Consider the following 26839-nt stretch of genomic DNA (forward strand, 5'->3'; position numbering starts at 1 on the left):
AGACCGGACTAAAATAGCTTTGTGAAACCGGCCCCCACTTTAGCGTGAGAAGCTGTTTTTCCACCCCAGTTACAAAATCCATTAGTTCGGCCTTCCTATAGGCAGACGAACTTAGAATGCAGCAATGCATTTTTTGAATAGTCAGGCATGAAATCCTATTCTAGTACAAAACAAAATCAAGATCGTAGAATGGCATAATAAGACAACTTAAAATAAAGCCACTGCATAAGGCCATTCTGGACTGTTGTCAACTTGTTCATTTAGGGATAATGACTACATGTTGTGTGATTCTGATACCCTCTCATAATTTTCTGTCACTTTAATGACCCCCTCAGAAATTAGACTTTCATCTACCATATTTATACATTTACTTACTCAATTGTTCACTAATTTTACAAATCGTTGTCAGCTTAGTCCCAGACACTCTCCCAGGAGTAATATGTAACCGTTGTTAATATCTGACCAGACAGAAGTTTACTGTGTGACTGATTTGAAGTTGATTTAACTGAGTGAAAGTGTTTCTGATGAGTCAGATTTGATACGCCTACACAGATATTTTGAAATCTGTATTTCATAAGATGCATTCAGTAATTTTTTCTAATGACACATAATGAAATAATAATAACAATAATTGTTATGTTATTATTATTTAATATGATTAAATATGATATTTATTTATTTTGTTGTTGTTATTTACTTGAACAATAGAAAAACGAACACATCTGAGCACAAAGTGACTTCTGTTTATGTAATGTACAGCAACAGGCAGGGCTAAACTTACTAAGGGACAGTTTAATAAGTGTCTCCCTTTGAGATCCACCCAGACGTCTTTTATGCAGATGTAGTCCGGTATTGTAACTAAATATAGGCTGCATTGTGGGAATTAAAGACTTCAGAAATAACGAAAATGGACAATATTACCACAGTGAGTCAGATACACGGAGACTCAAAACAGGAGAAAAGTGATGATGATCAGTCAACGTCGAGTTCACAGGTTTTTTGTGGAGGGTGTCGAAAGAAACTTCGGAGTTTGTTACCAGTGAAATATAAAGAAGAAATTGTAGAGCAAGGGAAGCTGGCTGGACCAGTGGTAAGTTTGAAAAGTGTGAATTGATTTATGAAGGTACATTTAAAAATAAATTTGCAAAATCATTGTCAGTAAACAATTGACAAATGATCAAAATAGCAAAAATAAATTCGGATTTGATATGAATGAATATTTTATTTAGCTTTGTTTTTGTTTTTAGCTTTAAGCTTTCATTTTTGCCTCAATGCTAAACAATCAAAACATTTGTGCTCATCCCTTATAGTTTTGGCAAAACTATATTTTCAATTTGGAACTGAATCAGATATGACCATTAGAATGTTCTTATACCTGCCATTTCATGTATCTGAATGCAATCTAAGTCGCAAAGTTTAATGCTAAATTTGTTCATATATATAATAAATATTTTATCACTTTTAATGAGTTAATAAGATATTTCATTAGTCCATTTTATCTGAAGAACATGACATGATCAGTTTATTTTATTTCTTAAGAAGTGGAAATGTCTATCGGATCCTGAAGATGTTTTTCCTCTTAATACAGTTTATATCTCAGCTGATGATCTTTCTGATCAACTTCATCAGCACTGTGTTCTGTGGACACTTGGGGAAAACTGAACTGGCCGGTGTGGCTCTGGCTATTGCTGTGAGTTCACAAAATAACTTTATTATAGTGGCGTGCATTAAAACACCAATTGCCTTGCCTGTAAATACGTCATTTTTGCTCACAGGTTATTAATGTGTCCGGCATCTCCATCGGATCTGGGTTGGCGTCTACATGCGATACACTTATCTCTCAGGTATGAGAGTCAATGTTCAGTAATGTGAGTGTCATTTGTGCTCAGGTGTCATTTGAAGTGAATTGTGTCCTGCAGACGTTTGGGGGTAATAATCTGAAGCGGGTGGGTGTGATACTGCAGAGAGGGATTCTCATCCTCCTTTTGGCCTGTTTCCCCTGCTGGGCGCTTCTCATCAATACTGAGCTGATCCTGCTGGCTGTCCGGCAGAGTCCCAGTGTGGCCAGGTATGACCACAGTCACTATGTGACGCATGAGTCCACAGTTCCATAAAGCCCCCCTGTAGTCAATCATTTTATCACTTAAAACTCATCTTTGTGCCTTTGAAAAAATGTCTTAATACCTTAAAATAGCTTGAATGTAACTCTTCACCCTTGTTTTATTTAGTATAGACCCCTTCAATGTTTGTAAACATCAAACGCCTAGGTTGGGTGCGCGCGCAGCATGGGGTCAGAAAAATGGTGCGGCTAATAGACCGGCATATTGTGTCAAGGGTATGCACTTTGGGTATGTCTTTGTCATCACAGGAATGGGAACAGAACCATAATAAACTTGTTTTAGCTAATGGCGATTGTCTGCCTGATTAGAGTCCTGCGCGGGTTCGGACGGGTGACCCGCAAATTTTGCTCAAACCTTGTGAAAAATATCCAACTGTGTCGGGTTGGACACGGGGGAAATACGGGTCTAAACACAGGTTTAAAACAATCACATGCAAACGTAAAAATATATTCATATTTTTAGGAACACGTCTACAAAAATATGCCTGTATTTCAAGTTGATAAAATAATTTAAAATCCACATCAGTTTATTTGCCCAAGCGCCACACCCTCCCAGGATCTTTCACTTTTAAAAATGCATCAACCGTGCGCGCGCGACCTGCTTGCAGTCGTCGAGATGGATGCTGAGGAGTTGAAGAGAAGAATAGCTAGTGGAGATTGTAAAGTTGTCGACAGTCATCAAAAATCAAGTCCAGTGTATGGGAGAACTTTGGAGTTATCTGAAGAAAATATTGTGAACGGCTTATTTGCTGCATGCATTTTCGTGTTGGATAGCTGCAAATGTGGAACTTCATCGCCGAGGAACCACGCAGATAACTGTGGTAACCAAGCAGTTCTGTCGAACAGTACTTTTTCAAATTTAACACTGTTAAGTATGTGTATTTTTTTATATAATAAACGGGCAGACAGGGACAATGCTACGATCAAAGATGCTCGTGTTTGTAGTGTTATTGTGTTATATGACAGTTGTGACAACAACGGTATAGTTAAGCCCTGGTAAGTAAACAAATGTTTTCTGTAAACTGTAGACTGGTTTAATAAGTTCGATATCTGGCATTAATTGTGACCTGTGTCATGCTACTTAGCAGATAGCAGTATCTATCTGAACCATAGACTGTAAAAAAAAAAAATCTGAACAGATGTCCTCTATTTTTTTTTTTTTTAACGGATGAGATTCTGCAGGAATCCTGAAAAACTTGACTCCACAACTGGTGTGATTTTCACAGTCCACGACGCAACAAGTAGGCATTTTTTCTTGACGAGAAATTCTCTGGTTCCCTTACGAGAACGTTCTCTCGTACTGCGTTGAAAACGCTGTGGGAAAACTCCTTTTCTCGAGAATATTGAAGCCTTTATTTTAAAACGCATTGCTGCAGCACAGAAGCTCGCGTGAGCGTGCTGATTGGCTTGTGCAAAGCAACTGCACGAACCAATGGCGGAACAGCAGAGGAGCGCGAGCCAATCGGGGCGCTTGGCACTCTGCCAGAGTCAAGCGCGCGAAACTGCACGTGACAGAAGAGTATAAATACACAGAGAATCCGCCATTTGACAGATTTTATCTCCTTCAGCTTTCGACTCACCTCGTCGCTGATTCTCTCCGAGTGAAGCCGCTCGTCGTCGAACAGCCTTCCAGCGGAACTGCTTCGCATCCCGGCGTCTGCCAAGCTGAGCGTTTCCCTGTGGCATCCGACGAGTATCCTTTTTCTAACTCAAAAAGAGCATTCTAAGAGAGCAAATGCCGCTCACCGTGTGTGACTCATGCGGGGTCTCCCTGCACGCCTCTGACACACACTCTCTGTGTGTTGCCTGCCTCGGCCCTGAGCACGCCGAGGCAGCGCTCACTAAAGGCGGCTGCCTCCACTGTGACGGAATGCCTGTTGCCACGCTCCGTGCCAGATCTTCCGCCGCCTCGCTGAGTGTTCCCGCCCACCTTCCATCTTCGGCGCCCCGTGAGCCCCGTAGGAAGAAGCGGCACGACCAGAGGCCTCCTGAACGCGCTCATCTGGATGAATGCACGCCGGGTCTCTCCCCGCACGCTTCGCCCGCGCCTTCATCTCCAGTCCTGTTCTCCCAGAGCGACCAACGCCCCTCTTCTGAAGCGGCAGGTCTCGTCTCTTTCGGTTTGTCCGAAGAACTGGACGACGCTGTTTCTATGGCAGCATCTGAAAGTGAGGAATGGTCGGGCTCCGCGGACCCCGCCCCCCTCTCTCAGCTGGATCCCATTGACACTCGAGAGCATCGACGCCGAACTCTTCCGTGTCATGTCTCGCGCTGTCGAAGAACTGGGACTCGACTGGCTTTCCCCAGCTGAGCCTACCAAAAGCCGCCTCGACGAATGGTACCTGCCGGGGCGCCAACAGGCCCCTCGTCAACGTGCCGCCCCCTTCATGCCCGAGGTTCATGATGAGCTCACTAAAAGCTGGCGCGCGCCCTTTTCAGCGCGAACGCGCTATTCAGCTTCTTCAACGCTCTCCTCTGTCGACGGCGCTGAAGAGAAAGGGTATGTTTCTCTCCCTTCATTAGAGGAAGCGGTCGCTGCACACTTATGCCCTCCCACTGCTGGGAGTTGGAGGGCTAAAACCGTGCACCCCTCTAAGCCGTGCAGGACCACTTCGGCTCTCGCCAGCCGCGCTTATGCTGCCGCCGGCCAAGCCGCCTCTGCACTCCACGCTATGGCGACCCTGCAGGTGTTTCAAGCTAAGCTCCTCCGCACTATGGACGAGTCTGGCCCGGACCCAGACACCTTCAAAGACCTCAGGAGTGCTACAGATTTGGCGCTGAGGGCCACAAAGACCACCGCACAAGCACTGGGCCGCAACATGTCTAGCCTGGTTGTCTTAGAGCGCCACTTGTGGCTCACTTTAACAGAGATCAGGGACGCTGACAAAACCGCCTTCCTCGACTCTCCAGTCTCTCCATCCGGTCTCTTCGGCCCTTCTGTAAATGGCTTCGCTGATCGCTTCACGGAGGCTCAGAAAGCTTCAAGTGCTATGAGGCACTTCCTGCCCAAGCGCTCTAGCTCGGTCCAACGGCGCCCCAAGAGCACGCCGCGACCGGAAAAGCCCGCGTCTCAGGTTCTCCAGCCCCTCCCCGCGGCTGACACCACTCGACGCCTGAAGCCTGCAAAACGATTCCCGTTTCCCAGGCGCCAGGGCCCTCGACCGAAGCTATCGAGAGGGTTCCCCCTTCTCTAAGCGAGTCAGGCTTTTACAGCCGTTACTTTCTCGTTCCGAAGAAAGACGGCGGCCTGAGGCCCATTTTAGATCTCAGACATCTGAACAAGGCTCTCATGTCACGGCCGTTCAGGATGCTCACGACCAGACATATACTCGCGCAAATTCGCCCAGGCGACTGGTTTTTCTCAGTAGATCTGAAAGACGCTTACTTTCACATTCAAGTGAATCCCCACCACAGGCCATTCTTGAGATTCGCCTTCGAGGGACAGACATACCAGTACACGGTTCTACCGTTTGGACTGGCTCTGGCACCTCGTACATTCACGAAGTGCATGGATGCAGCTCTCTCCCCCCTGAGACAGCGGGGAATGCGCATTCTAAACTACCTCGACGACTGGCTCATTCTGACTCAGTCAGAGGCGGAGTCACATACTCACAAAGCCTGGCTCCTCAGCCATCTAGAATGTCTAGGGCTCAGGGTGAATTTTTCAAAGAGTATTCTGTCACCCAGCCAACGTATCATGTTCCTGGGGACAGTATTCGTCTCCGTTCTTATGAGAGCATGGCCCTCACCGGCCCGTGCTCTATCGATTCAGCGGCTCGCCGCATCGTTCACGGAGGGCTCTCATGCACCCCTCAGAACGTTTCAGAGGATCCTTGGCCTTATGGCCTCAGCATCATCAGTACTCCAACTAGGCCTACTGCGCATGCGTCCTCTTCAGCTATGGCTAGCACCTCGGGTGCCACCCCGCGCCTGGCACTCAGGCCGATTGACTATCAAGGTGGATCAGCGCTGTGTTCAAGCCCTGGCCCCTTGGACGAACGCCAGCTGGTTTCAGCAGGGCGTGAGTATGGGGGTGGTCTCCAAGAGGAGAATGATTTCAACAGACACTTCCAACTTAGGTTGGGGAGCCCTGTACGAGGGCAGGCCTGCCTCCGGCCTCTGGTCGAGCTCGGAGAAACGCCTACGCATCAACTGCCTCGAAATGAGGGCAGTTTTTCTGGCCCTGAAAACCTTCCTCCCATACCTGGCTGGACACCACGTATTGGTCCGGACGGACAACATGTCAGTGGTATCTTACATAAATCGCCAGGGCGGCCTCAGGTCCCGCAACCTGCTTGCCATAGCCACCCAGCTACTGTTATGGGCTCGCACCAATCTGCGCTCACTCAGGGCAGCTCACGTGCCGGGCACGTTGAACACGGGAGCAGACATGCTCTCTCGGGGCAGGGTTCCCCCAGAGGAATGGTCTCTCCACCCTCAGACAATTCTCCTACTTTGGGAGGTCTTCGGGAAGGCAGAAGTAGATCTCTTCGCCTCAGAAGACAATCGTCACTGCCCAATCTTATTTTCAAAGAGCAGGGATGCGTTGGCCCACGATTGGCCCAGCCTTCCCCTCTATGCTTTTCCTCCGGTCTCGATGCTCCCTCAGGTCATCAAACGGATCAGAGACACGAAATGCGCAGTGCTCCTGATAGCTCCTCTATGGCGGACCCAGTCTTGGTTTCCGGAGCTGATACGGCTGTCTGTGACAGACCCTTGGCCAATCCCAGTGAGGCGCGACCTTCTGGCTCAGGCCAGCAGGACTATATGGCATCCCCGTCCCGATTTGTGGGCCCTACACGCTTGGCCACTCAACGGGTACCCCAGGACCTCCCAGAGGGCGTCCTGAACACGATCAGGGAAGCTAGAGCTCCGTCTACCAGACGCCTCTACCACCATAAATGGTCAGTGTTTTCCAGCTGGTGTTTAGCTCGAAACCTCGACCCACACACTTGTGAAATTCCAAGAGTGCTATCCTTTCTCCAGGAGATGCTGGATGTGGGTCGATCCCCCTCCACTCTCAAGGTATACGTAGCAGCCATTGCTGCACAGCATGTTTTGGAAGCCGGAGCCTCCTTAGGAAAATGCGACCTTATAGTTCGCTTCCTTAAGGGCGCCAGAAGGCCTAACCCGCCTCGGCCGCCATCTGTCCCAGCATGGGACCTTTCTTTGGTTCTGCGGGCTCTTAAGGGACCTCCCTTTGAACCACTTCGGTCAGCCGACCTAAAACCTCTCTCCCTGAAAACCGCCCTGCTGTTGGCACTGGCGTCAGTCAAGAGAGTGAGTTACTTACAGGCGCTCTCTACTAGCGCTTCCTGTCTGGAATTTGGCCCCAATGACTCTAAGGTCATCCTTAGGCCAAGACATGGATATATTCCTAAGGTGCTCTCAACTCCGTTCAGAGCCCAGGTTATTTCTCTGTCAGCTCTTCCCACCTCAGAAGAGTTCAGTGATGTTCTCACACTCTGCCCTTTCAGAGCTTTGAGAATTTATTTAGAGCGTTCAGCCTCTTTCAGACAGTCTGAACAGCTTTTTGTTTGCTTCGGGGGCCGAACCAAAGGTCTTCCTGTCACGAAGCTCACGCTGTCCAGGTGGATAGTGGATGCCATTGCTCTGGCCTACACCTCACTGGGCCTTACATGTCCCATAGGTGTTAGAGCTCACTCCACGAGAGGCGTCGCCTCTTCGTGGGCCTGGTCAAGTGGTGTTCCTATCGAAGACATTTGTGCGGCGGCCGGATGGTCCGTCCCGTCCACATTTGTGAGATTTTACAACCTGGAAGTTCCTGCTCTGCAGGCACGAGTTCTCTCTATCTAAGCTCTGGCTCTGCGGACCCAGGCTGGTTTTGACATTCTTTCTGTCACACTTGTAGGGGTGTAAATCGGACAGTTCATGACGATTCGATACGATATCGATTCTCTCAGCCAGCGATACGATATTTTTCGATACTTCAAAAAATTCCACGATACGATTCGATTCGATTCGATTCAGGGCTATATCGATCGATTAATCGATATTTAGATATTATGTTCACACAACCAGTTACGTTGTTATTAACTCACAAATGCAACCAAAATATATAACATGAACATTTAATTAAACTCTTTGAAAATTGCACACCCTCTCCCAATTGGGACATTTATAACAGAAGTGGTTATTTGCAAGTACTCATAAATCATGTTTTTTATTAATATTGTGCATTTCAAGTAATATCAATCAAACTGCAGCTGAGTTGTTTTGATTAATAATAATAATAACTTAAAAAATAAAGGTAAATTACAAAATGAAAGTTAATTGAAAGTATGCTTTAATATGTTTTTTAGCAGAGCAGATACATTCACATTTCATCTTTCTGAGTCAAACACAACCAAGTAATTGCTATGATAAATAATACAACACTCGGTTAATCTTCGTAACGTTAATCTCCTCAGCTGACATATTATGTATGCCTGACAAACTTTGTTGTTGTGATTAACGTACGTACACGCAGTACAGAGAGCTTTTCCCTCACCATTCCGTTCCATAAACGAGCTGCTTTAGTAAGGTTCCGTGAAAATGTTTCAGGTTTTATTTTCCTTTTACGCCCATCCTCGATCACTTTAGTCAGCTTTGACGAAACTCCTCTTATCCAGCGTGCGTCTTTTCAAAGTGACATCTGACCTGAATATTGCGCGCTGAGTCGCTAAAACAGACTTCTCGTGTTGTTCACCATCAAGGGTGCGAGTGCTTGTCTGTTTCTACTGTAAAACATGAACTCGCGATGCCTTGACAGCGGACAATACCGGCTTTTGTGAAAAAAAAAAACTTGTTTAGGGTTTAGTCAGTCTTGTCAGGCGTCTTTTTCAGATGAGGAGATTAACGTTACACTCCGGCAGGCGGTTGGTGAGTAAACGAAAATGTGCGCTTTAGCGGAAGGATGTTACGTGTCGTGATAATGTGGAGCTCGTCAAAATAAAGGTGCATATCGATATTTTAAGTGTGGAATCGATGCATCGTATCGTTAGACGTTATATCGATGCATCGATCCATATCGATGTATCGTTACACCCCTACACACTTGTGCGACGACCGGCTAGTCTGTTTCGTCCACATTTGTGAAACGTTACAACCCAAAAGTCCCTGCTCCGCAGGTACGAATTCTCTCTAGCTAGGCCCTGGCTCTATGGATCCAGACTAGTTATGAAAATGTCTATGCAGGACGTTATGCGCTATATAACGTATGCGGCGGCCGGCTGGTCCGTTCCGTCCGCATTTTAGACCTCTATGGTACCTGCCTTATAGGCATGAGTAGTCTCTATCTAACGCTGGCTCTGTGGACCCAGACTAGTTTTTGACTCAGACACTGGTTGTCATCTCGTGTTGTGGGACTCTTAAGACTGGCCCTTGGCCCAGCTTTATCTGTTTGGATATCTAAGGGCCCGAAGATTCGGTCTCTTTATCCTAGGCTATTCTGTACTTCCTGGAGCTCTCGGTGAGTCAGATTGGCCAAAGACGACAAGCACGGCGTTTTAAATAGTGTTCCCACAGCGTTTTCAACGCAGTACGAGAGAACGTTCTCGTAAGGGAACGTACTTGGTTACTTACGTAACCTCGGTTCCCTTAGAGATAAGGGAACGAGTACTGCGTTGCCTTGCCGTGCTATTGTCTCTTATGGCAGGTGTCTTTTTGCTTCAGTCGATTTAAACCTGTCAAATGGCGGATTCTCTGTGTATTTATACTCTTCTGTCACGTGGAGTTTCGCGCGCTTGACTCTGGCAGAGTGCCAAGCGCCCCGATTGGCTCGCGCTCCTCTGCTGTTCCGCCATTGGTTCGTGCAGTTGCTTTGCACAAGCCAATCAGCACGCTCACGCGAGCTTCTAGCTCTCGCATGTGCTGCAGCAATGCGTTTTAAAATAAAGGCTTCAATATTCTCGAGAAAAGGAGTTTTCCCACAGCGTTTTCAACGCAGTACTCGTTCCCTTATCTCTAAGGGAACCGAGGTTACGTAAGTAACCAAGTACGTTAACACACAATTCAATGGGATGGAATGAACTTTCTGACCCCGACATGCGCACTGCAAACTTAGAATTTTCCTGTGACGTCAGCCGTGAAGGGGTCTATATGCAGGTCCATTAATATGCAAATTAGCCCTGCTTCCACTAAATCACACAAGATCGGACTACCTGATTCACTTGGTCAGCTTCTATCAGTCAGTCACGTTCGACGTTATGTCAGTGATTTTACAGTCAGTGACGTATTGAGATCTCTCCTGAGAGCCCAGTCACCTTCAAGTGGTACAGAACAAGCAATGGACATTTGTCAATGGACGCAAATCACGCCCTGCTGTGCGGGTATATAAGGAAGTGTGCGGGACTCAGTTTTCACTGAGAAGCCGAGCCAGTGACTTGTCACTCAGCGGTGGACACAGGGATTGTGGCGATGGGACATAATGTCTCTGTTCCCTCATTCAGGGAACGGGGGTTACAATAGGTAACCTAGACATTCCCTCTCAGTCAGTAACGTTTGACATTATGTCGGTGACTGGCGTATTGGGATCCATAAGAAAAATGCTACAATCGCTGCGCCTTCCACCTAAACCTGTTAGGGTGGGAAAAGGACAGGGCATACACCACATGGTCCCTGAAGGAGTGGTGAAAACTTTGGGCACATATCCAGGCCGGGGTCTCAGGATTATGTGAGAGTCCGGTGGCCCGAAGTCCTGGTACGTTTCGTTGACTGAAGACACCTGCAGCTCTTAGCGCTGTCTTAAGAGACAGGATCTTAACCTCAACTGACTGCAAAGGCTTTAAATGGAGCTCTCTGTAGGGCTGTTAAGACCAGCGAGAGGTCCCAATTGGGGATGAGGCGAGGTTGAGGCGCGCCTTTCTGGAACCTGATGACCAGGTCATGCTTTCTCACAGACTTACATTCTACTGCATCGTGATGTGCCATGATAGCAAGTAGTCTGGACACGGATGCCATATAGTGATATAGAGAGGCAAACAGGTCTACCTGTGCGGCTTCGAAGCACCTCCAAATCAGCTGGACCACCTGGGGGTGGAGTCTCCACTCTCCCGGGAGTGTGAGCTGTCGTGCTGCACGATTGAGCTCACCCAGAATGTAAATGGCACGAAGTGACTTGAGTCGCGTCTGATTCCAGAGGAGGAGATGGCGGGCGAGTTGCGACATGCGACAGGAGCGTAGACCTCCTTGATGGTTGATGTACACAACGGTAAATGTGTTGTCCGTCCGGACCAGTACATGCTTTCCCTGCAGCAATGGTCAGAACCGGCACAGGGCAAGGAATATTGCTAGAAACTCAAGATAATTGATATCTCGAGATAATTGACTGCTACTGCAGTCGAGGTCCTGTCCAGAAGATTGAGGCAGCATGCCTGTTGCACACGTGGTGTGCAGCAGCTGGTGTTGGAGGCATCTGTTAAGACAACAATGTGCCTGGACACTTCTTCTAGGGCAGTGGTTCTCAATTCCAGTCCTCGTGACCCACTGCTCTGCACATTTTGTATGTCTCCCTTATTTAACACACCTGAACCAGATCATCAGCTCATTAGGAGAGACTCCATGAACTGAACTGAGTGTGTCAGATAAGAGAGCCATACAAAATGTGTAGAACAGGTGGTCACGAGGACTGGAATTGAGAACCACTGTTCTAGGGGAACTCCTGCCTGTAGAAAAGCAAGGTCTGACCACAGGCTGAAAGCTCTGCAACAGACCGGTGTGATTGTCACCCGGAATGTGCCATGGTGCTATGCACATCTTGGGACTCGGTCGTGTAACCAGTGTTAAAGTAGAGTCATAGGAAGCAATTTGAGTGGCGTGACCGGGGCTGCGGATGCCGTAGTTTCAGTGGAACCACTGTCTTGCCATTGAACAAATTTGAAGCAGAATTCAAGCTGGCCAGTTGTCACGGCACCCACTTTGGTAACTACTACTCTACATAATGACTAGGGGTGTAACGATACACCAATGCCACGGTTCGGTTCATATCACGGTTTTGGAGCCTCGGTTCGGTTCGGTTCTGTTTGCTGTGGGGGCAGGGTTCATGGCAGGGCACCACCAGCAATAATAACACTAGATTCACTTTTAACTTAATAAAAACAACAACAACAACAATTTAACTTAACTTTATTAATTTTATACATTGGCTTCATGTTTTCTTTAGAGCAGTTAGCACACCTGAGTTAACTAAAATAAAATAGCCTAAATGTCTCCACTGACTAGTCAGAAATAAACTGCACACCTGAGTAGGGTTGCCAACTTCAGAAAAGTAAAATGCGGGACAATTGTGGTTCTTTATAGGAAAATGAGGGACACTCAAAATATTTACTGTATCGCACAATGTACATAATTTCAGTGTCTGCAAACTGTAGTTAAGTATAGGCTATGTTTAAAAGGTTATCAGACAAACACATTTGTATTGCTTAACCTATTTATGTACAATTTAATTCTAAAAATAATTTTAATGTCATACAAAAAAATATATGTCACATTACAAACATTAATCAAAAGTGACAGTACATTTATAGTGTTACACAAGCTTTCTATTTCAAATAAATATCTTATGATCTTTACATTTATCAAAGAATCCTGGGGGGGGGGGGGGAAACAAAATCGTTTTAAACAAATAATAATCAGAAATGTTTTGTGAGCATATTATTCCCTCAGGTAGATTACATATTTTCTTGCGTGGCTGGATGTTGGACTCATGAACAATAATCACGTTGTTTGCATTCGCCAAAAGTGATTTGCCGAAATCAAAACGTGGACAGTGAAAGGAAATTAGCCTAACGTTAGCGCGAGACGAGTCCGGCTTGAAGCGGAAGCGGCCAGACGGCAAAGGATTATGTTCGCAAATCAAACAATGATTAAAAAAAGCTGTGATATGTCATCATATTGGATGATGAGAGGTGTCGGTGATCATTCTCAAGATTCGTGATCAGCACTGCTGCTGTATCAATATCAGTCAGTGGTTGTGACCGCAGGGTCTTCAATCACAATATGCCGTGGCGCGAAGTTGCCATCCTGAAGTGCGTGTAAACTCCCGAGCGTGATCGATCACCCAAATCACGTGACATGCACTTTATTTAGTAAATAATATTATAATAATATTTATTAAAACTACAGCTCTTATTAGTTGTTAAAAGTGTACTCATTAATTACTATTTAATCAAATGTCAAGGAAGAAAAAATAGTTTTGTGACAAAGTGAAGTGAGAGTTGGGCAGCGGGGGGCGGGGCGCGTTCGGTTCGACATGAGAGTATCGCGGTTCGAACCGTGGCTGTTGTATCGCGGTTTTTCGGTTCGGTTCGAATATCGTTACACCCCTAATAATGACCCTTCTAAAAAACGAGGGGAGTACTACATAAGCTTAACCAGTGGCTATTGAAGAAACAGAGTACTCTGCAGAAATATCCTCTTCACCAAGAGGAGTACTATCTACGCTTCTTAGAGCCAACACCTGCAAGGTATTACACCCACTCAACCTGAGGCTACGACTCACAAAAGCGCATCCAGCTCTGAAAAGAAGTTCCTGACATAGCCATCTAGCCCCAGGAGGGACACATTCAGCAGACAACCATTTTTCAAGGGGAGTGCTGGGGTCTGCATTTAGAGCATTTAGGCTCTTCCCTTCCAAGCTGAGAGCCTAACACCTGAGAATGTCTTGGGCATATGTTCGGGCTTATACTAGAAACTCTTGGGAGCAACATACTCTGCATAACGACTCTCTAAACGAGAGGAGTAATAATTAGCTCAACCTGAGCATGTCAGTGACAAGCATCTATTCAGCTCTATGAGTGCTCTCTCAAGAGTGAACCTGACCACAGTCTCTAATCCAGAGACAGATTGAGCCCCCACGAGACTCTGGGGAGCGGAGGCCTCAGCAGGATGACTAATAATTCAGAGGGCGAAACTGGGGCATCGAGGAGAAAGGCCTTTTCTCTCTCACCGATGGTCGCCAAGTTCACCCACAGATGTCTCTCTGTGGCCACTATAGCCGCCATCGATCTCCTGATTGTGGCGGCGGTCTGCTTGGTGGCCCGGAGAGCCAGGTCTGTGGTGCGGCGCAACTTGGGAGAGACCCTGGCCCTGGTCCAAGTCTCTCAGCAGATCGGGTTGGTATGCCTTGGACACTGCCATTATATGCAGTGCAGCACCAGCCTGACCTGCTGCTGCGTATGCCCTGCCATTTAAATGTGATTTAGTTTTCAAAGGCTTAGATGGTAGGGCCAGAGCTCTCAGTGTCGATGTTTCCCACAGAGAGAGATAGCTTGCGAATGTCTCTTCAATGGGGGGCATCGATAGCTATGCTCCCTCGATGAATGCGGGCCGAGTATGGGTGCTTCCATGCCTTCTCGATCTCAAAGTGGATATCTGGAAGAAATGGAAGGCTCACGAGAGATTGCGGGTTATGGCCAGAGAGAAAACGCCCGTCCAGCCTTCCATGAGCAGTCTCCTCTCTGACGCACTCTCATGGCAACTCAAACCTGGTGGTGGCACGCTCCATAACCTCCACCAGCTCAGCATACGCGGGGCAGGGGGCCTGGAAGGGTTCAGCCATCTTAGCATCTTCACCCGCTTCAGCCGCCTCCTGCTCGTCCTGGCTTGAAGCCACCAGAGCACTGGCTGCTGGACCAGAAGCTCTTCTCTCAGCAGCTCACCCTCGTCCGCCGCTGAGGGACGTGAGAGATTCACACCTCTCTCAAACTCCTCAGCAAGCTCCATCTGAGATCCCCACAATTTCAGTCTCCTCTCCACCTCAGTGTGAGCAGGACCCAAACCATGGGGTGTGGGGTGCAGATAACTGTCCCTCTTCCCTCAAGAAGGGAGACAGATGAGAGCAGAACATTTTATAGGAACAACGCTCACAGTTCGTGCACACGGATCCCTCAAGGGCCGAGCACTTGTACCCATACAGAAAACGCATAAGGTATGTGTGTCGCCAATAATTTCTAATAAATTAATAATTTACTTCAGTAACCAGCAAACCAGTCCCTGAAGACGAAAAGAGGATGACATGTTCTCTAGGCACCCCTTTTATACTTCCTGTTTTGTCCCTCCATTTACAGCAGTGGTTCTCAATTCCAGCCCTCGTGACCCACTGCTCTTCACATTTTGTATGTCTCCCTTATTTAACACACCTGAACCAGATCATCAGCTCATTAGGAGAGACTCCATGAACTGAACTGAGTGTGTCAGATAAGAGAGACATACAAAATGTGCAGAGTAGTGGGTCATGAGGACTGGAATTGAGAACCACTGATTTACAGCAACGTCATTGCAACTTTCAAGGCCCAGAAAGGTGATAAAAACATCGTTCAAATAATCCATGTGACTACAGTAGATATACCTTAATGTAATGAAGCGATGAGAATACGTTTTGTGCGCAAAAAAAAAATAAAATAGCAACATTATTCAACAATCACACGCATCACACACATGACCAGCGTCGGCCAAAAGTGAGCCGACATTCTGATGTAGAACCCAGAAGCACTGCACTTTTTACGTCAACAGCGTAGGAGAATGATTTGGAAGAGAAGAGATTGTTGAAAATAATAATTTTGGGGGGTTTTTGCGCACAAAAAGTATTCTCATCGCTTCATAATATTAAAGTTGAACCACTGTACTTACATGGACTATTTTAACTATGTTTTTACTACCTTTCTGGGCCAAGAAAGTTGCAATGACGTTGCTGTCAATGGAGGGACTCTCCAATTTCCTCAAAAATATCCTAATTTGTGTTCCAAAAATGAACGAAGGTCTTACGGGTTTGTAACGACATGAGGGTGAGTAATTAATGGCAGAATTTTCATTTTTGGGTGAACTAACCCTTTAAATCATAATAAAAACACCACATAGACACATAAACAACATTAAAACTTGATTTTCACCACAGGGGGTCTTTAAATTTACATGTATTCATTTAGCAGGCGCTTTTATCCAAAGTGATGTTTATATACATACTGTATGTATAATAAGATCAAATCAGCTCAGTAGAATGATTTCTGAAGGATCATATGACACTGAAAGCTGGAGTAATGGCTGCTAAAAACTTAGCTTTGCCATCACAGGAATAAATGACATTTTTATTATTATTATTATTTTATATTCAGTAACACTTTACAATAAAGTAATGCATTAACTGACGTTAACTAACAATGAGCGATATTGTTACAGTGTTTATTCGTGTTAATATTTATTCATTTGAACTGTTGTTCATGTTACCTCAGGTCCATTAAATAATATTAATAGAATTTTAGATTTTAATCATGCATGTTGAAACAACACTGACTAAGATTCCTAAATGCTTTACAAGTATTTTTCATTGTTAGTTCAACAATTGCATTTGTATTAATGTTAATGTTAATGTTAATAATTAATGTTACATTTAACTAATGTTAACAAATGGAACCTTATTGTAAAGTGTTACCATATATTCAAACAGAAAACAGTTATTTTAAATTGTAATAATTTTTCACAATATTACTGTTTTTCTATATTTTTGAATAAAATAAATGCAGCCTCTGAATTTCTTTCAAAAGCGTTTGAATGGCAGTTAAGCAAAACTTACATGAATCTGCTGATAAAACAATAGTTGTCAACATAATGTGATGTGAATAGTACATAATTGCTATATATGCAAGTATTATGAAAGCCTATTATTGTTATTCAGTGGCTTTCAAAACTAAATTTAAACCGTTCATTATTGTAATTTTGGCAAATCCCATGGTCCTACAGTCAAAGTAACTGTTTTCTTAACTGTGTGATTGTTTCTCTTTCTCTCTCAACAGTCTGTCACAACTCTATGTAAAAATATTCATGCCAGCTTTGCCTGTAAGTGACACATTAAATGTATTAACCTGTAAAATGACTAACTATAAAGTAAGAACTATTTCTCCATATCTAATTAATAATGTGTCTAATAATGTGAAATGTGCATAAAAAAGTTTATTTTTCCATCCAGTAATTTTTTTTAAATACTGTTTTTGTTGGCATCTTCAGGCTGCATTTATTTATCAGCTGCAGGGACGGTACCTTCAAAATCAGGTCAGGCCTCCATTGCAGAAAATCTTTCTTTATTCTTCTTTTTCTTGATCTTGTTTGTATATGTATATATTGCTGCAGTCCCGATGGTCTGTTTATGATTGTATATTTGTTTAGGGTATTATTTGGCCTCAGGTCATCACAGGAGCAGCAGGGAACATCCTCAACGCTTTAATAAACTACATCTTCCTTCATCTGCTAGATCTTGGTGTGGCGTAAGAACCTGTCTAGATTCGGTTCATTTCATATTTAGGAACTTGGTTTGTTGTTTTTACTCATTGTGAAGGATTATGATAAGTGTAAACTTCTGGGTTATTTCAGCAGTTACTTAAAAGGTCAAATGATTTATTGGACTTTTCTTACTAACTCACAGTGGATCTGCTGCTGCAAACACCATTTCCCAGTATTCCTTGTCTGTGCTTCTCTTTGTTTATATTCGCTGGAAGGGCCTGCATAAAGCCACCTGGGATGGTATCTATCTATCTTGTTTTGTTTTTCCCGATCACAACTTGTCATTATAGGAAACTAATGAAACTAATTAATTTACATCAATTAAAGTTCCATGCAAGCACTTCTAGGTCTCCATCTTTTTCATCTCTCTCTGTCTCACATTAGGCTGGTCTCGTGACTGTCTGCAGGAATGGGGTCCATTCATTCGCTTGGCTCTTCCTAGCATGCTCATGCTTTGTGTACAGTGGTGGGCATATGAGATTGGTGGATTCCTGGCAGGTTTGCAAGCTGTCTGAGTTTTTATGTAATTCAGTTTTGTTTGTATCATGAATGCATTATTTGTTGTGGTGTTTTTTGTCATTGTAGGCCTCATCAGTGAGGCTGAGCTGGGAGCCCAGTCTATTGTGTTTGAGCTGGCAACTATTGCGTTTATGGTATGTTTTTCAAAGGTTCCTTGGTGTCATGAATATATACACCTGTACTGGTTTCAGGATCTTCTCAAACCGATCAACACCAGCTGTTTACTGGTCAATGGGTCAAGATATTAGCATTACATTTATATGAAAGATAAACTGAAATTGGAAACTGTTGACAGAACTGTGTAACTAATATGCGTTTCATTTCTGCTATTCCATATTCAGCCAAGACTTCAAAGAGTGCTTTTTGATGTTTTTCTTTCTTTCTTTTGTTTTAACAGTTTGTGTACCATTAACAAATATTTTCTTATCTTCTGCCTGGGTGGTAAAACATCTCAGGTTATGACTGTAAACCTTGTTCCCTGAAAACAGGGAACGAGACACTGCATCCTAAGACACTTATGATCAGCGTGACTGGTATCTGAAGCAACTGTCAAATCACGGCAATCGTATTGGCCAGCGACAGCCTATGACATCATACTAGTGTGACCAGGAAGTATATAAGGGCTGCCTAGAGAACATGTCATCAACTTCTCATCTGAAGCGAATGTGCAGGCAGCCCGACGGCATGGCAACGAGACAGTGTCTCATTCCCTGTTCTCAGGGAACGAGGGTTACAGTCGTTACCCGAGATGTTCCCTTTCGAAAGGGAACTCGCACTGCATCCTGAGACGCTTATGGGGAACGAAATACCCGCACCGCCATGCTGAGGGGAGTGCACACCAAAACAATAGCTGAGATTAAATTTTCACAATAATGGCAGATTCTAGTAGAAGTGCCAAAACCACTCACCCCTTCTGGTCACACATTAGACTGTCAGTGACAATACTCCCTATGGCCACTGCCCAAGCTATCGTGCCACAAAGAGCTCAGTAGAGCGGTGGCTTCAACTTAGAGAGACTTTAGAGAGAGGAAGCCAACCTCACCCAACACACTGATTTTCAAGGCGGCCCCCAGAGGGCCGAATTCATGACATATCACTATCTGGCTCAGATAAGCGGAGGCCTTATCAAGCTTCAAAGGCCGCTCAAGGACTTGGAATTTATATCTTCACTGGGAAGGGATTCCTTTAAGGTGTATGGCCAGGGGCCTACAGGAACCCTGGTCAGTCACTTTTAGGGGGACAATATGTCAACCCCCATAGCCACCAGGGAGGCTGAACTGGTCTGCCCCGAGACCTAGTCTAGCCAACAGCCTGTCTGTTTCCTAAAGAGATCCTCTTATCATTACTTGCCTCATGAGAGATAGCCAGATGAAAGGAACTGCAAAAATGCAGTAACCAGCTCACACCGGATAAAGAGACGGGCATCCTGGCGAGCAGGACTCAGCATAGCGCTTTCCAACCCTTACAATAGAGGGGAGTTACTGTGCGTTTACACCGCTGCCGGCGAGAGCGTCAAATTGGCTGGAAGTCATTCATTTTCAATGTGAGCCGGCGGCAAGCTCTGGCGAGGGTGGCGCGGTGCATCTTGGAAAGCGAGAGCAGCGAGAAGAGTTGAAGTCAGGTCAACTTTAAGATAATGAGTTATGACGCGGTTCAGCAGCAACCAATCGGAATGTAGTAGTCCTCCGCTTGAGAGGAGTCAAGAAAACGCAGTCCTGTTTTCCGACCACATTAGTTCCCAAGCAAAATAGAGGAGAGGTTGATCATGTGCATTTGATAAGAAGGCACGCAACACTATTTATAGGCAACATTTCCGCGCTAGGACGCTTGTTTTTCAGCGGGAATGCTAATTAGATTAGCACTAACCATGAACACAAAAGTCACCACATAAATGGCTTTTAATTGGTTTATTTTGTTTGCAAACATGTCACTATAATTGTTAAGTTCTTTCCATCGAACAATTTCTTACTTTCACATTTAAAAGATTCCATGAGATTAACTTATACCCTCTAGTTCATAAATGCCAGAGGAGAACTGGCCCCTGACTGAGCCTGGGTTCTCCCAAGGTTTTTTTTTTTTTTTTCATTAGGTCACCTGATGGAGTTTTAGGACACCATTAGGTCACTTGATGGAGTTTTTCGGTTCCTTGCCACTGTTGCCTTTGGCTTGCTCAGTTGGGGATATTTTGGGGATATTTAATTTAATTTTATCAATCAATAAATTCCACTAGAAACAAACCTTGTTGTATTATTTTAATTTAATACTGTGAAGCTGCTTTGATACAATCTGTATTGTGAAAAGCGCTATACAAATATACTTGACTTGACTTATACCCTACTTGGTCAGTCTGCAAAAATAACGATCAACATGCTTGTTTGCTTTGCAAACAAAATATTTATTAAATAGGAATTGGTATTACATTTAAATAAAGTTTTAAAAAAGACCAAGCATTCGATCTACGTCAGAGCATCCATAAATCTTTCTACGGCGTCGCTGGCAGGGCGGCAAGATCGAATTTTGCCGCTCTTGCCGACGGCGGTGTGAACACACAGTCACTCTGCTCGACCCTGGACCTACAGAGTGCTATCTTTTTCAAAGCACTGTGGAGGCTGTATACTCTACCTAGGGTCCCTACTCCACTAAGGGATGACCTTCTTAGAACAAGGGAGTACCTAACAGCCTAATCAAATTGATCTACCAGCGAGGTCTCATATGAGTCCTTCTCATTCTGACCAGACTTCGGGAATACTCTACAGAACGACCCTCTCAAATGAGGGGAAAGCAACTCTCAAACCATCGACCAAGCTCTAAGCAATAACAGAGAGGCTCCATAAGAGCCTGCAATATGATCTAACTTTGGGGATCTAGGACACCGATTTAGCTGAAAGTGCTAAACAACCTAGCTCGACCCGGAGGATGGCCTTCAAGGTGGCCTGCTTGAGTGCCAACTACTTGGTAACGAATCTAGAACTCTAGGGCTAATGTCAGGGAGGCTCATGTGAGGCCTACAAAATAAATCTTTTGGCTGATTTTGTGCATCAGATTTTGTGCACATTGGATTATTCATAAGAAGATTGTTTAAATGTTTTATCAAAAGTTACAATTAAAATGAAAGCATACATCATAGGTCCTACAGGCATTGTTCCTCATGGGAAAGAGGGTTGTGTGAGGTCAAACATCAAGTCACATTTTTATCCACAGCCTTAATCTCTCCTATAATTGAGATTACATTTAGCCCAAAATGCATGTAAATTTTCATCATACAAGTGAAAAACTGATAAAAAAATCATTGCTGTTGAAATAAAAGTAGATGACTTGAGATAAAAGTAGAACCATATCAAAACAACAATAAGTTCTGTTTCTGAACATCTGAGATAAATTATATTTAGTTAAAGTAGGTTTTTGTCATTAAATGTATGTATTATCCTCATTTTTCAGTTTCCACTGGGATTTGCAGTGGCAGCCAGTGTGAGGGTTGGAAATGCTCTTGGAGCTGGAAACACCGAACAAGCAAAGCTGTCCGCCAAAGTGTCTTTTGTCTGTGGACGTATGTGATTTGCTCATTAATTCAACTAAAAACTCTTCTAAAAATGATTCTAGATGCTGTTCCTGCATGGCCAGTTGGCACGGTTATGGATTTCGGAAAATCAGGATTAGAATGTATGTTAGAATGTGAGTAAGGGTTGTGATACTGTTGGTAAACATTGGAGCAAGGCCTATGATGATGGAGCATGTAGAAAAGTTCCCAAACTGCCAACAAAGTACATTTAGTAAAAAATACAAATAACATAATAGAAATTAACTCAAGGAAAAGTTACATTTGCTTATAAGAAAAATACTTTAGTAAAAATATTTAAGTAACTGATATTAAAAGTACTGGTAAATTTTATGAATAATGGCACAGGTGATGATAGCGATGCGAACCTATAGCTGAGATTCTGTGTTAGGGTATGTATGAGTTTTTAAAGGGATCGTCCAATCCACACATACATTTTTTTAATTCTATCATTATTTACATGTTCCAAACCTGTATGAATTTCTTCTTCTGCAGAACAACCATTCTTTCAATACAATGAAAGTGAAAGGGGACAAAACAACACTAAACCCCAGTGACTTTGTAATGACCAAAACAAAAAGAAAAATCCATCAGAAGTATTTGGGTAAACTGTCTCTATAACTCAATAACTGAACAATTCAAATGAGAGTGTCCTACTACAAATGGACAGTGATCCACAATACAACAATGTAAAGCAAACTATCTAGAGATAAAACTGTAGTAAGATGATTGAATTAGTTCAGACAACGCCTTTGGTCTTTTAAAAATACAGGACAGATACAGATAAAAGATACAGGACAGTGGAAATAAGGAGGTGCAATGGGTAAATATGTTAATCTACGCATGTTTACATAAAAGAACAAGCTGTTCATATTTTTCATCACTATTACCTGTAGGAGAGTTCACATATTTATTACACATAACTTCACAATCATATCGCACGTAATCACAATTTCAAATTGTTTACTTAAGCCTATAACGTATTTACCTTGATAAACACAGAATAAAACATGAATAGTGTCTTCAATTCAGATCGCCATTAGAGAAACATTACGCATTGCTCGGTATGCTTGTGTTTCTCAAGATTTAGATTTAGTAGAAGTCAACAAAAATATTTATACCCTAGTAAAGTAAAAATGTACAAAATCTCTACTTAAGGACCGTAACGTATTTGTAGTTTGCATGTTTTATATGAGTCATATAGGCTACTGATGTACAATATTATGTTCGCTGGCGAAAAGGGCTTATAGAAAATCACTTCCTCACATCACTAGAAGTGTTTCACATGCATGGTTGAGCACTGAGCCGACTGCCGAGAATGCTGGGTTTGGAATGGTTTGTAATTGCGCCGAGCAAAACTCTTCTTTACTGTGCTTGGAATGGTTCTGTATGATGCTGGAAAAGTGCATTTAGTGAGAGTGCCGAGAAGTTCGGCCCGGAAGTTCGGCCTGGAAGTGGTTTGTAAACACACTGAACCATGCTCAAGTGGAGATGTAAATTAAATGTAACTGAACCGTTTGGCCCGATGGTGGAAAAGCGCTTTTAGCCAATGCTTAAATTCCTAATTGTTTCCTGAGAATTTTTGAAATCTAAAATATTCATTTTAAAAATAAAAAGTCTAAAATGTTACAACCAAGAATTTAATACCTATTTGTTTAGGTTTCTCTATTGTTTTTTTCTAGTACTTGCATCCTGTGTAGTCGCAACCTTTATTGGAACTACCAGTGATATTGTTGGATACATCTTTACCACAGAAGAGTAAGTAGAGTAAGAGACCTACTGTTCAGATTTTATTATGCATTAAACATCATAACATTTTATATGTAAGACAATTCCTTGCTTGTGAAACCTCACTCCCATGGGCTCAAGAGGTGCATTAGCGACTGATGCTAGGGTCTGCGGTCTTTAGCAACATTGTTAGCGTGCCCGCCTCTCATGCTGGAATAGCCTGTTTGAATCCTGCTCGGAGCGGGGCGAGTAGAACCGGAGAGGTTACAATCTATTGTTTGATTAGAAGGTCAGATAAAGTTATTTTCTTGTGTGTTTCTGACCAACACTGAAACTTTCAATTGTGATATTGAGATCAAATCTGTGTACTGACTGTGGCCTCTCTCTCTCTCTCTCTCTCTCTCTCTCTCTCTCTCTCTCTCTCTCTCTCTCTCTCTCTCTCTCTCTCTCTCTCTCTCTCTCTCTCTCTCTCTCTCTCTCTCTCTCTCTCTCTCTCTCTCTCTCTCAAAGGGAAATAGTGCTCAGAGTATCAGAGGTCATGATCATTTACAGCTTCTTTCATATATTTGATGTCATTGTGGTAGGCTTGTGATTTTTTTTTTCTTTGTTTTGATCCTTTTGAAAAACTATCTAAAAAACTATATCTAAATATCTGTAATACAGCTAGTATACATTTACTTTCAGAAGGAAAAATATGATTTTCCAATTTCAGTTTCTTTCTATTTCTCTATTTCTTTTTATTTCAGATGTTCACTTTAGATATTGTGAATGTCTGACAATGTCCTCTTGTTAATGGTCAAACTAAGGTTTGTTTTTCTGTCTGAAGGGCATTACAGGTGGCATTGTCAGAGGTGCAGGAAAGCAGTTGTTTGGTGCTCTCTCTTACATTGTGGGATATTATATTGTGGGATTACCAATTGGAGTTTCACTGATGTTTGCTCTCAGCATGGGCATAGTTGGTAAATGATTTAAAAGTGTTGAAACATTTCAAATATTAAACTCAAGTGCCACGCTTAACACCTCCATTAATCGACCTATTTAATCTAAAAATTAATCTTTTTCTCTCCTGCTAGGTTTGTGGACTGGATTTTTTTGTATCTGCTTTCACACAATCTTTGTTCTTCATTATCCTCATATGCAAACTGGACTGGAAAAAGGCAACTCAAGAGGTGGCCCATTTTTCCTCATCCATAGTCGATTTGTAAAGATGATTATTTTAGTCTGTATCTTCTTATTTTCAGGCCTTGATCAGAGCAGGTGTTCAAGCCCCTGAGACCAAAGATGAATCTTACGCTATGGAAAATAAGGGCTGCACAGAAGGTACTTTCTGTCTGTGGTATATGATGACCTTAATGATGAACAAAAAAACATTCTTTCATTATGAATTTTCCTTTATTTTGACCTATTATTGTATAGAAGTGCCAGAAGAGTCCCAGCACACTGAAGAAGGCCAGACAGATGCCAGCACAGACCTGGAAGGACTCAGTAAAGGAGAAGGAGGAATAACAGACGCTGGCACAAAGGTCACAGTTGGGGTGGTTTTGACCACCAAACAGCTGGTTGTTCGTCGAGGACTAGCGGTTCTCCTCATGCTGCTTATCCTATCTGGAGGGATTGTGTTAAATGAAGTGCTCATTACATTTCTCAGATGAGCACAATAAATATTTCTTCATTCCAAAATATTCACATTAGTTTATGATTGTGTGTTGCTACATTGAGTACTTGATTATGAAAGACAGAAAAAAAATGTGGCTTCTTAAACTTTAGCAATCGTACATTTGCATTATACTTCTTAAAACAAGTTAGGCAAACAACTAGTTTTATTTACTGTAGTTTATTTTTATTTTATTTATTTTTATCATATTTTGCACTTATCAAGAGCTTATTTTGGTTCTTTGTTGTGCATTTGTGAGTTTATTTAAGATACTTGGTTAGTTGTTGTTTTTATAGAATTGTTTGTGATGTCAGCTAAAATACCATTTAAAAAAAATGTTTCTTGTCCATTTGTTCATTTAAATTATTATTTTTTTCTGTCATGCAAAGAAACATGATCCGTTTGCGATTACTCTTTTCTCACACTTTTCTGCAGTAAAATGACACCTGAAAGTCATCACAATCCTTCAAATGGACTTGTTTAAGGGGTTGTTTACCGTTTTCAACTAAAAACAGAAAACTTAAGAATTTTAAGCATTTGACTAAAAAAACGAGTTTTTAAGTGCAAGTTTTTGAAAAAGATATCGTTATTGTCTCCTTGTAAACTACAAAAATGTGAATTTGTTGATAGCGGTTGAGCACAGGTGAGACCTGAACAGCACACGTTGTTATCTTTAAACTGGCAAGGCTTGAATGTTTAAACTGGCAAGGCTTTTTAAAATTGAGCTTAAAAGCACTTAAAAAAATTGGGCTTAAAAGCAATTTTAAACTGGCAAGGCTTAAATTTGCAATTTAAGCCTTGCCAGTTTAAACATTCAAGCGGAAGAAGATGCGAAATACAACTCATGGAAAGCTGTGTCTCAGACGGCGTGCAATTATTGAGTTCTCTTTTAAGTCTTGTGCTTGAACGGACAAATTCACACAAAAATTATGTCAACATGCGAGTCTTGGCGAGTATTCTAGCAAACATAGAAGTTTATTTCTTAAGTGAACGTAAACATTTTACAACAGGTGTATCACTGCATCTGGATCTGTGCATTGTGTCTTAAAGTGACAGCAGCCTAATATTCCTGCTGTCTGTGTTTTTTTAATGTTAATCAAACAACAAAAGACAAAGAAATCACTCACTGCTCTTTGACTGAATAGCTTTTGTAACTTTAATAATGATTAATCTTTAATTTAAACAGCAAAGATTATATGCAATGTTATTTTACATTAGATTATGTTGATCAATTTCTGTACCTGAGAACTAGTGTTAGATACCTAAATTACCTGAAAAGCACTGCTAATTTTATGTGTATCTTCTCTCTATTGTATTTATTTGTGCTGTTGCTTGTTGTTTGATTATTTTTTCTTATTCTCTTCATTTTTATTTGACAGTGGTCCTTTTTCCCTGAACAATATACATACCGAAACCGTGACCCTAAAACCGTGATAAAAACCGAACCGTGAGAAATTTGAACTGTTCCACCCCTAATAAGTATGTATCACCGATCTATATAATGACAATGTCATTCTATATAGATCAGTGGTATGTATGTGTTGGAAACTTATTTTCCTTCATTGAAGCAAGACCAGGAGATGTTGGGATCACGTTCAAAAAGAAGTTATTCTTTATTGAGAACTTCGCTGTACGTTGCTGCAGTCATCCAACAAAATCTGACTAACGTAACTTTACATGGTATCTTATAGGCATTTCAGTGGGCTGTCCTTAAAGGTGCTGCCCTTACACAAAGCCTTAGGGATGACCACTAAATCTAATCATCTAAAGACAATAGAGGCAATTACCCCCAACAGAGATAATGGTACCCCCCAAATTGTATAAACAACACATGGTCACAAGAACTAAGACTAGGTTAACATTCACACAGTTCAACTCTCAGTAGGAAGATCAAAGACTAACAAAACCCTTTCAAAGGAAACTATGTTAAATCTAATCAGTAAATGGATCCCCTCATGTTCACCTTGAATGCCCAATACAGTATAGTTCA

The 26839-nt window shown here is 42.9% G+C and overlaps 1 protein-coding gene across 1 annotated transcript; it reads left to right on the forward strand.

The window, feature by feature from the left end:
* Nucleotides 1–907: 907 nt before the first annotated feature.
* On the forward strand, nucleotides 908–24847 carry LOC308705444 (multidrug and toxin extrusion protein 1-like; the record flags this gene model as incomplete). Its single annotated transcript, XM_081390467.1, is given in 18 exon segments — nucleotides 908–1090; nucleotides 1589–1690; nucleotides 1776–1844; nucleotides 1920–2068; nucleotides 16909–16951; nucleotides 17120–17164; nucleotides 17279–17376; nucleotides 17535–17632; nucleotides 17777–17890; nucleotides 17978–18045; nucleotides 21350–21458; nucleotides 23150–23225; nucleotides 23706–23775; nucleotides 24022–24154; nucleotides 24269–24282; nucleotides 24284–24364; nucleotides 24437–24515; nucleotides 24612–24847. Coding segments are annotated over 18 exon segments (1767 nt in total).
* Between the last annotated feature and the right edge of the window lie 1992 nt (nucleotides 24848–26839).

This window comes from Scardinius erythrophthalmus (assembly GCF_964197995.2).
Source record: "Scardinius erythrophthalmus genome assembly, chromosome: 17".
NCBI classification, from domain to species: Eukaryota; Metazoa; Chordata; class Actinopteri; order Cypriniformes; family Leuciscidae; genus Scardinius; species Scardinius erythrophthalmus.